At 37.8% G+C, this 11009-nt stretch overlaps 2 protein-coding genes across 5 annotated transcripts in view; one reads left to right on the top strand and one right to left on the bottom strand.

Moving 5' to 3' along the window:
- Positions 1-11009, top strand: part of LOC138684714 (uncharacterized) — a 334210-nt gene that overhangs the window by 232224 nt on the left and 90977 nt on the right. The gene's annotated exons all lie outside the window — the stretch shown is intronic.
- ANKRD12 (ankyrin repeat domain 12) overlaps positions 2554-11009 on the bottom strand; it is a 69261-nt gene continuing 60805 nt past the window's right edge. For all 4 annotated transcript variants that reach the window (XM_069779004.1, XM_069779005.1, XM_069779003.1 and 1 more), the window contains 4 exons: positions 8919-9017; positions 7146-7289; positions 4162-4257; positions 2554-3830 (listed from right to left, as the gene is read on the bottom strand). In XM_069779004.1, the coding sequence (XP_069635105.1) occupies positions 3645-3830; positions 4162-4257; positions 7146-7289; positions 8919-9017 (525 nt within the window). In that variant the 3' untranslated portion in view covers positions 2554-3644. The remainder of the gene's footprint in view (positions 3831-4161; positions 4258-7145; positions 7290-8918; positions 9018-11009) is intronic.

Here is an 11009-nt window from a genome sequence, read left to right as displayed (position 1 = left end):
ATCGCCCCGCCTCGGGGCACCGTCAGGCACCAGGACCCTCCCCTCGCCGCCGGCAGCGCGCCCCGGGACCCTCCGCCCCGGCGGGCGGCGGCTGCGCGGAGCAGGGGCCGGCGGGCGGGGGCTTCGCGCTCCACGCCGAGTAGCGGGACGGCAGCGGAGGGGCGAGGCGGAGGAGCCTGCTTCTGGAGGGGCTGCGAGCCGGAGGGAGGGCGCTTCTTGCGGCGTGCGGGGCTGAGCATCCCCTCTCCAACGCGAGTGCGAGCAGGGGAAAGCTCGGAGGTCTTGTGGGGCGAAATGCCAGCCCCGGGGAGCTGGGGAGGGAGGAGTAGGGCGCAGGGGTTTCGCCGAGGGGCTGCTGCGGGAAGGGCAGGACGCCTGGGGAAGCACCCCCGCACCAGAGGGCTGCGGGCAAGGCGTGTGAAAGGAGAGAGAGAACTGGGGGGGAACCGCCGCTGGAAGCAAGCGGGCTCTGCCGCTAGAGGCAGCCTGCTGAAGCGCTGAAGGGGAGCTCGAGCTTTGCGATGAATTGGCAGAAGCTGTCCTGACAAAGAGCCGGCGGCGGCGGAGGGGCTGCGTCCCGCAGCCGCTGCCGGCTGGGGGAGGGCAGGGGCAGCCTTTGATGAAGAAGGGACCCTGGGCTTTCCGACAGCCTCGTTCAGGATCTCAGAAACGCCGCTGCGGGGGTAGTTTATCCTCCTACATGTCAGTCCCCGAGGGACAAAGGTAACAAGTTGGTCCCCAGAAGAAAAACGCCGCAGGAACCCGACTGGGTACCCAGAAACCCAGAGTAGCCCTCGGGCTTCGCAGAAGACGGCTCGACTCCCGCGAGGGAAATACAGCCTTCTCCCCAACAAGTTATTAGTCTATTTCATCTCATCCCTCCTTCTCCCCTCCCAACTCACACCGCTTTGTTGAGGGAAATCCACAGCAGGGTGTCCTTTAACAATACACTAGGTGTCATCCCACAGAGTAAACTTTAAAAAAAAAAACCACGACTGCAACAAACCCTGACTTCAAATCAGACAAGCCAGGAGATCATTGTCTAACGGACCAAAATATTTGGACAGTCACTTTTCTTTGAGCAACTAAATTTTTACTAAGCAGCTGCAATTGAAAACAACAGAAATCTGTTTCACAGACCCTGGTAACAGGAAATCATCTCTCCTTGTAAAAAAGACACAGGCTAACCCTAAGAAACATCTGTCTTCAGACCTCCTTGTAAGATAGAATACTGCCAAAGTATTTTTAAATTGTCACAAAAAAATGTTTCTGCTGATAATTCCAGAGGATGAACTTTCAGTAAACACACTTCAACCCCCACCCTCTTCCCACCCCTGCGAGACCCACGGGGCTGTTCCTGCTGCCATGCAGGGTGCAGAACTGCCACGGCACCCCAACGCCATCCTGCTCCCTGGTTGGTGTTACTGCCCTTGCCCTTGCCCTTTCTGAGCATGCACTGAGGTACCACTGTACAACTGCACCAAGTAACAGCTATAAATCCACTCAGTTGTCTCCTCCATCCCCAGTATTTTTGTCACCCGCTTCTTTTCTAACACAGCCAACACTCCTGCAACCCAGTTTATATTTTCTGTTCTTTATGAAATACTCTTTAATTATTCCTATCTCCTACTTCAAAAAGTCTGTATTTGGTTCTCCCACTTCCAAATACGCATGCTACTTTTTACCACTCTAAGTATCTGATGGAAGTAAACTCATACCCACTTACTAGTTGTTAACATCTTGCAGCTTTATCCATTTTTTTCCTCGTCTTTTCAAGCAGATAATACAGATAATTCAAGATAATACAGAAACCTGTATTATCTTGAAATTATTATTTTAAAATTTTACAGCTACTTTCAGAAGAATATTTTACTTTCAGAAGAATATCACATTTGCATTTTCCTCAGTACATCTTCAATTCTGAGTGATGTCAGGAAGATATTCCTATATAAGAGCAGGAAAACTTCTCCTTCCACAGGTACCTAACAAATTAAGAGTGGAAAAAAAGTTACAGGGCAGGAACTACATACTAATTGGTTTTACTATGCTTGAGTTACTGTCACGTTATTCTTGACTGGAACTAGAAGTGATGCGCACATGGGAAGGAGCCTGCTGTCCATACAGTCTCTTGTTCAATGCCTGTTCGCTCTTCATCACAAGGCACCCTGAGCATTCACAGAAGCATAAGGAGTAAGTACTTTGCAAAAGTTCACCTAGTAATTAAAAATCAGTTCAAAACATGTACTTTAAATCTCTTTTCCAGGTAACCAGGTCTCTTGCCTAAGCCCCATTTCTTTCAGAAGTAATTTCACAGACATCAGATCCCAAGTACTCTTGAATAATTTATGGACTAGAGGGTAACTTTCATGAGTATCCGTAGCCTCCTACTAATAAATAGTTAACTGTCTGCTCATTAACAGTACTAAGAATAAAAAAGCATTAAATTTCACAACCTGGGAATTTTTTTTAGTTTTTCATTGAGCTGCCTTACCTATTTCAGGAATGCTAAGATTTGATATACCAAGTGTTACAATATTAAGAAATTCCAACTAATAACATGACCAATAAAATTTATTAAACATTATATTTACAACTATTTACATATCCTTCCATAGATTACTATTAAAATAGACAATATACAATTTAAGAATTTTAATTCAAAGGCATTTTGTTGGAAAAAATAGGCTCTGTTATGAGACCGCCATATAAGAGCAAAAGGAGTTTTTTTGTTTTCCACAAAAATATTTTCAGTATAGTAAGTCATAGGTATGGCATTACAACAGCAGACTAATATGAAATATGATTTTGTAAATATTACAATTGTTTAGGTATCAGTTATTGAAGTAAAGAAGTTAAGAGTTCTGTGAAGCATGCAATACATTTCAGTTTCAATTCTTTTACAGTTATGGTGATGAAGCAAGCAGCTAAATCAAACACATGCCATACAAAAAAGAACTGCCAACCGGGAACACACTACACTTAATAAAAACTACAACTTTGGTCCAATAAAACATTAGACAAAAACAGTTTTACAGTTAAAATATCTACTTTATACAGGTTTGAACATTAATTACAAGATTATTTACATTTGCACAATATGTATAAAATAAATTATTTAAAAATGAAGATGATATTACATCTTTTTCCAAAAAGAAAACTGTACAGTAATTTACAAAATATAAGATTAATAGACTATTTTCCTCCAAGTCTTACATTTTCTTCCACAGGCTTTTTCATCATTTTTCTGCAGGAGTTCAACTATTACTGAAGTTTCATAATACAAAGCTTTATAGCAGATTTTAAGTATCTTTTTTTTTGGTGGCTGTTTTAGTTATTAACAGCTTCCAGCGCTGTTAACTCCCCATGTTTCATCATCTTTTTCAGCAATAAGTTCTAAAGCTACAGGCAACTTTAAAATACAGATAATGGCAGTTACTGGGACACTGACTTTAAAATCAGCATCAATCTTCTGTGTTTGAACAAGAGCCTGTGCCACACTTCTGTGAAGGAATACCTGAATTTTTGAGAAAGGTAGTATTCCACAGAATTAAGTGCTCTGTCTTAAAAGAAAAATACTTTTCTGTATCACTGCACCTCAATCTCTAGTTGTCCAAGGGAAAGGGTGAGCCAGAAGATGCTAGTTGTCATATTGGTGTCAATTCAAAGTCATCATTAACATCAACAAGAGGAACATAAAACTCCTGGATTTCATAAATGCTGATAGATTTGTATGTAGCAGGATCAAGTTCTTGTAGTTTAAGCTGCCACTCCAGTCTCTGTACCGCATTTAAAGCTGCTGCTTCATGCTGCTGCCTCATCAAAAGGCACGTCTATTTTAAAATTGAGAAAGAAGTTATTTCAGTATTTGAAAAAATATTGCAACAAGTTTGAAAACAGAAAAAATATCTAGGAGCCTCTCTTGTGGTGGTAAGTAATTTCTCCACTATGTATTTAGAAATTTGCTGATTCTTCCATTACACTATATAGCAACAAAGGTTAGGTTTTTATACTGCTAGACCCTCCTTTATATTGCCCTTAAAACCTCTACAATAGCATATGATACTCCATACAAATCTACTATTTTTTCATCTATTTATTCATCTCATCTTCATAGTGACATTAGAGTTTTGGGTTTTTTTAAAGTGGAAAGACGAAGTGTACCTTTAATTTATCAAACTTATCATCAACATCCTGTAACCACGACATAAACTGTCTTGCATTAAATCGATCCCTCACTGATGTTTTGCTGTCATCCGCCTGCAAAATAAAATTTATTCAAATTGTAAGTTATGTGATGATTCAGCCTTAAACATACTTTAAAAGATAAAATCTACTTTGTGGGACCTTCATAAGCAATGCTTCAGATGGAAAAAGAGTCAAAGTATCACAGTATATATGAGCATAAGTGTTGACCACCACTTTCACTGTGAGCCAGCTGCTCACTAAAAATAGATATTTTCAGATTCCCTCAAGCTATTCACTGTACTCTATTTTTGAAGTTTAGAGTAGGAGGCTTAAAGATTTATGCCTTAAAATCTTAATCAGTACAATGCAGATCCTTCCACAAAATTGTTCTCTCTTTTCTCTTTAAAATTCAGTAACAAATTAAATGAATATTCCCTCATGGAAAAGCAAACACATTAATAAAGGAAAACTTAAGCAGCCTGAATTAACTGGCTACACAAGTATTCAAAAGCAATAATAAAAAATATTTTTACCATCAAAATCCCCAAAAGGAGATTTAAAAAAGTGAGCAGATATGTCTTATGTCCTGCTCAATTAAATAATTATTTTTTTTGTTTTAAAAACTATTTAGTAAGAATCTGGTATATCACATCTGTCCCTCATGAGAAACTAGATATTCTATAGATAGTCCTAAAGCCAGACTATGCCAATTTAACATTTAAATAATAATCACTAAATAGAACAAGCTGCTGTTACTTTTTTTAGGGAAAGAAAGGAAAAGACACTGCAGGAATTTGTACACTGTAGCAATAGGCAAGAACAGGAAAAAAAACCCTGCGAAGACTGAAATCTCTACAAAACAGCTGAGATTTCAGATATCAAGGACAGCTGAACAGGTTGGTTCTAGAAAGAGCCCTCAACAACACTGTCTTGTAACCCTGAACTGTAGGCATTTAGGTGAGCTGTGACCAGCTAACAGTCCATTCACTAGAAACTTGGGCCGCTTTCCTCCCCCATCTGTGGTTTGACCCATATGACTGCAAAGTACAGTTCTCAAGGTCTGCCCAACATGTGCAGCCGTAAAGGCAAGCCTTCAAAGACCCAGAATTCCCATAAAAACAGTTCCGAGGTGGTCATTTTCCTGAAAAATAAACCAGATCTTTGCTTACAAATCTTTCCCAGCTATTTGCTCAAATACAAGAAAAGTTTCGTCAGAAATACTTCTTTATTGGAAAACAAAATAACAAAATTAAGAGTTGCTAGCGGGGTAACAGGAAAGTGGAAGAATGCATTGCAAGAGAATGGTTTCATATGCATCTACATTCTTCTCATGAAGCAAATTTAAATCAAAGCATCAAGTTGGCAGTTTAAAACATTTAAATTATAATTATAATAAAAAAATATACTTTGCTGAACATTATGTGCAGTATTAACTTTTCTAAGAAAAATTACCACAGACTGAAACACAAAGCTGTTGAGGTAGTGAGGGGGAAAGAGAGGCATTTTACTACTATTATTATATAGGCAGTCAAAAAAGCTGCAATACTTGGCGGGGGTAGAGGGCGGGCTGGTGGGGACCACAACAACTTCTCCCCCAATAAAGATTCCTTTTGCTTCACAGAATTCAAATATAGAAATCAACTGTAAAATATTAACTATAAAAACGCAGTTATATGTGTAACTCAGATGCATCTCAAATTTCTAAAAAGCTCAGGGCCTCTAAATGGGGGCAGAAAAAAAGCAAAGCACATTCTGAACTTCAGAACTAACAATGATGATATTTGGACTGTTAACAGAAGAAAAAAAAAATCTCATTTTTTCCCTATCAGTTAGATTTACTAAGGAAATGATCAGTTAAAAAATTATCAGTACAAAGCTTAAAATGGGAGAACAAGAGAATCTCCATAAACTGCTATCTCCTGCTGAACCACCTTGTTTCGCATAGCTCTAGTTCTTTAGAGACGGGCAAAAAAAATGTAGTAACAGACTGAGGAAACACTGGAAGCTGTAATAATTCTATAAGGGGCTCCAGGACTAAAGTAGAATTCCACATATGTTGGAAACGTAGGTGTTTCATTTTAAAATGCCCAACATCCAATGCATCAACACTTTTATTACATCCAAAACATCACATTTCTTCCTTGCATTATGTGCTCCTCACAGTCACTGAAACAGGTTCTGAATGCTGTTTCTGTTAGTTAGCAGACCTGTTCACAAAATACCAACACCATGAAATTATATTCTTTTAGAGATACAGTTGCAACAAACCTCTGAGTGGTAGTCCATAAAAGGAATACTGCTCATTTGTTTTAATCAGGACTAAATACCAACACTGAACATGTAAATAACAGGGTGCATATAAATAATACAGAGCTTGAGATGACTTTGAAAAAAATAATTTCATCTGGTAGCATTCAACATTTCACTGTTGGTCATCTGTTTTTGTATGGAACTGTTCTAGTGACCGCCTTACAGAGAGGAGAAAAGTATAATGTGAATATCTCCACAAAACATTTCCAAATTTCACAAACTGATCTCATCACTTCACACACTACTGCATTCCAATCCTCTGGACTACTTACAAAAATGATCTTACATTCTGATAATTTTTGTTGTTGTTGTTTAAGCTGTATTTGTAAGCTTCTAAAATACATTGTTTATGACTGAAATTTGGTCTCACAAAAATCAGCAGAGTAATGTTCTCATTTTATCCTTCTCATAATTTCTGGAGGTGAAAGAAAACCAGACATGGCACAAACCAGAAAATCAGTGTGTATATACCCATATCCTCTTGTTATTGTATACCCAAATGAGGCCTAATCAAAGTAATGATCTATAATAAGCAAAATCTTAATTCCAAACAAATCAACGACAATTTCAGTATGGGAACAGAATTCACTCTAAACACTCCTTTTGAGTCAGGATAGACAGACATTTTTGTCTGAAAAACATCTCTTTACCTGAGCATCCAGAGGCACATTATAAACCTCGGCATCCAGCAGAACAGTGCAGGCACTGAATGGTAGCGTTTGATTAGCTAGTGTTCTTGCTGCTCGATAATGAACACGTAGAACTTCTTGTTCGTTAGAAACAATAAGCTTTTCCTAATTGAATGAGATATCAACATATAAGTATACATTTCATAAATTGAGCATTTCGGTTTGATTCATAAAAATGTCCATTCATTTAAACATTTCTTTTTAAGGCCTACACTTCTGAACAGTGTGAGAAATGGCCTGGTGGAAGGAAGAGCGGTTGTTAATCTAAGCAAATCCAAAATGCAATTTAATGATGCAAAGAGTGTTCCCTGAAAGTCAGAACTGAAAACACCTTCTCCCTCCACACCGTTGGCTGAATGTCATGCCCAGATTTTCCACTTTGTGCTACTGGGGCAACTTCTAGTTAATCAAGAAGGTGAAAGATGAAAGGTATGAGGAGCATAGGGCTGGGATATAGGTTTGTGAGTCTCAAATGTACAAAGATTTTTGTCACATGCTTGTCACGCCAGGCACAATGGCCAAGCAAACTGAAGCAGAAATACAATTTGCAGGATACAATTTTATTTTATTTTTTTTTTAAACAATATGCAGAAACTCCATAAATTCATAGCTCGACAAAGATTCTTTCCTGAACTAAGACAAGAAAATATAGCTCACTTGGCCACACTTGACTTATAGTTGGAAAAAGTGGATTTGATTTGAAGAACAGTCTATTTGAGCAAAATAACTAAAAATATGCAGAATTTTATAAGACCTAGAAGAATGTATCTGTGCACTTATTGCTCTGCAACACAATGGCTCTAACTTTTATCAAAAGAAAATAAGGTGGATTATAAAAGCTCTGAAAACAGAAAAAGCAGCATCTTTCCTTTGGTTACAACTAATTTCTTTTCAGTCAGAACTTGAACCATGTTTACATTCTTTGTGTGTGTTATTTTATACCTAGCTTTACAGTGAAATGCTGAATTCAAGTGAAACCCCTCCCTCATCTGGTTTGTTAAGCCACACTGAAATAAACTTAATCAAAAAACTACCACACTGGGTTTTAATGAGCCTGCTGCTTGGATAACCGTGTGGAAACCCTTAAAGACACATTCTACGTGAGAAAGGGGTCCTGTCTGTGTCCACAAGCAATCTGGCTCACAATACTGCCAAGACATCTAAATCTAGGCTGCCAAAGAAAAAGGTTTGGGCAACGTAAAAATAAAGAATACTCTTAAACCAGGAATATTTTCTCATTTCTGTATTCAAATTCAGTGAAGCCTACAGATGTAGTTCTAACATAATTTTAGGCAGTTTTTCCAAGCAGAATATTGCAAATAATGTTTTAGTCTTAGAGCCACGTGTCTTCTACCAATACAGAATTTACTCTTGCTTCAATTCTTTTAACTCAGTCAATTTGGTTCTGAAGTCTACAACCGTTATTAACTTTCAAAACTAGACTCTGCAGCTTTCTTCCCACTCCCCACTGCCCCTGGGAAAAATCTGGGCCACATCTTAGAGCAATTAACAGGAAAAAGCTGCTATCTCACCGACTTAAGTATTCTGCTAACAGTTGTCCAAACCATTTTTTTTTTTTCTATTTACAAGTTTCTCCAATTCATTAATTTGGATAGAAGGCAGATTTCTTCTCAGGCATTCTTAAATTGAGCAAAATACAGTCTGTCCATTGAAAAAGAAAAAACCCTAAAGCTTAAAGTTGGGAAATAAAAAAATAAATTATGTTAATCTTACCCTTTCAATACTGTGCTGTAAACGTAGTTTCATCCTTACAACCTCCTGTTGTTTAAATAGTTCCTTAAGTGGGTCCGACAGTGAGGGAGGTGGTGTAATCTGTGCAGAAAGTTTTATAAATAGTATAGTGAATATGTATTTAATGTATGTTTAACATTGCCTATATGATTTCAGCATTTATTTAAAAAAAAAATGAAGTATTTTTTAGGGAAAATATGAGTGTTTTGTACATTCCATTAATTATGTGACTTCAATCCATTTGCAATGAAAGGTTTTGAGGATTCCTTACCATAAAGTTAATAAAACCAACTGAAATAGCATTTCAAACTGTTTAGTACTTTTAACCAGTCACTGTCAGCATGCCATAGCTATTCTTTAAAAGGGCTATACGTTAGAAGACAGTAAAAATACAACTTGCTTTCAATTTTAAAGACTCTTTAAAGCACAACTGTTTATTTTGAGAAGTTAAAAACCGACTAGACAAATACAAAGTAAGATAAAGAAGAATACTGCTAAAAAAATAAGTCACTGGATATATCTATACAGTGTCACTGGCATTTTACATGGCACAAAAGACAACTGACCATATTCCTAATCTTACAATCATGCAGAACACAAGCAAACACAGAAAGTACACTACAGCCCCAGGCAGTGGCTTCCCACAGTGTTTCCTCCTGTCAGTTATTAAAATAATTTTTTTAAAAAGCTTATGCCTAAAAAAAAAATAATTAAAAAAATCAAACAGACTTGAATGAGCTATCAACACTGTTACTGATTGGCTATACTCTAAACCTTTTGCGTTTTTAGTCAATTACTGTAAATTACTGTCCTGAGCTATATGAAAAACACCAAAAAGGCACCTGGAGCTCTCATTGCAACTACAGAAATCAGATGTTTCTTGAGAAGTAACTAATTAACACCTTGGGAGTTTTAAAGCTCCACCCAAAGTTTACTTTTCTCTATGCAAGTTCTGTTGAATGGTTCAGCATGGTTTTTAACAACTGCTAGATGCAAGAGCATTGATACTGCTTTGGAGAGACTCATCAAAACTAAATGAAATACTGCTTACTACCACTGATACTCAGAAACCACAGCCGAAATACATACCTACAGATATTATACACTACCTTGTACCTAACAAACACATAGACATATATAATTCTATTCAGTAATATGGATCCAGCAACTGTCAAGAAATAATAAATCCATCATGAAAATATGGACACATTGCATTACTACTATCAATCCTGCACCTATACACTCCAGTAACAAAGTGATTTATCTACCAAAAGTTATTAAATTATTGTTATCTTTGAAAATTATTTCAGAACAATTTTTTCCCCAACTGGAAGTTAGCCAATGGCTTTGGAATTAAAGAACATATTGAATAATGAATTGCGGTTCATTCCTTAAGTTATTATTTGGTATAAAATGACATTGAACTCCTTCATGTTTCAAACTACTATGCAAGATACACTTCACTTCTCTCAATGAAAACGGTTTGGCTCCCAAACCAGTGAGTAATATTTATGGCATATGACATTTTGCATAAGTCATCAGTATTAAAAATGAACACACACACACACACACACACACACAAAAAAACCCCAAACCACAAACATCTACTGGAATAATCTGTCTCCATCATAATGGATAGTGTGTTTTAAGTTTAGCCTGAGATATACTGCAGTCAAGTTTTGCCTGGAAACTTTGCATTCATGGCACAGTACAACAGTGCTGTCATAATCTTTCAATAAGAGAAAATGCTTGTAGCAACACCAAGCTTTTATTTAATTAATTTTACTCACCCCCAAAAGATCTCTCAAAAACCTCAGTGCTTTTTCTAACAGAAAAGCACACAGCATAAGAAACAAGATAAACAATTTGTCTATAAGTATTCTTTCGATTTATGCAGCGAAGTTATTGTCACGGTTTAAACCCAGGCAGCAACGAAGCACCATGCTGCTGCTTGCTTGCTTGCTTCTTCCCCCCAGTGGAACGGGGAGGAGAAAATGTAACGAAAAGCTCTAAAAGCTTGTGTGTCGAGACAAGGACAGGGAGGGATCACTTGCCAGTTATGGTCAGGGGCAA

This window comes from Haliaeetus albicilla, chromosome 3, assembly GCF_947461875.1.
Source record: "Haliaeetus albicilla chromosome 3, bHalAlb1.1, whole genome shotgun sequence".
NCBI lineage: Eukaryota > Metazoa > Chordata > Aves > Accipitriformes > Accipitridae > Haliaeetus > Haliaeetus albicilla.
This window is presented reverse-complemented; position numbering and strand designations above follow the sequence as displayed.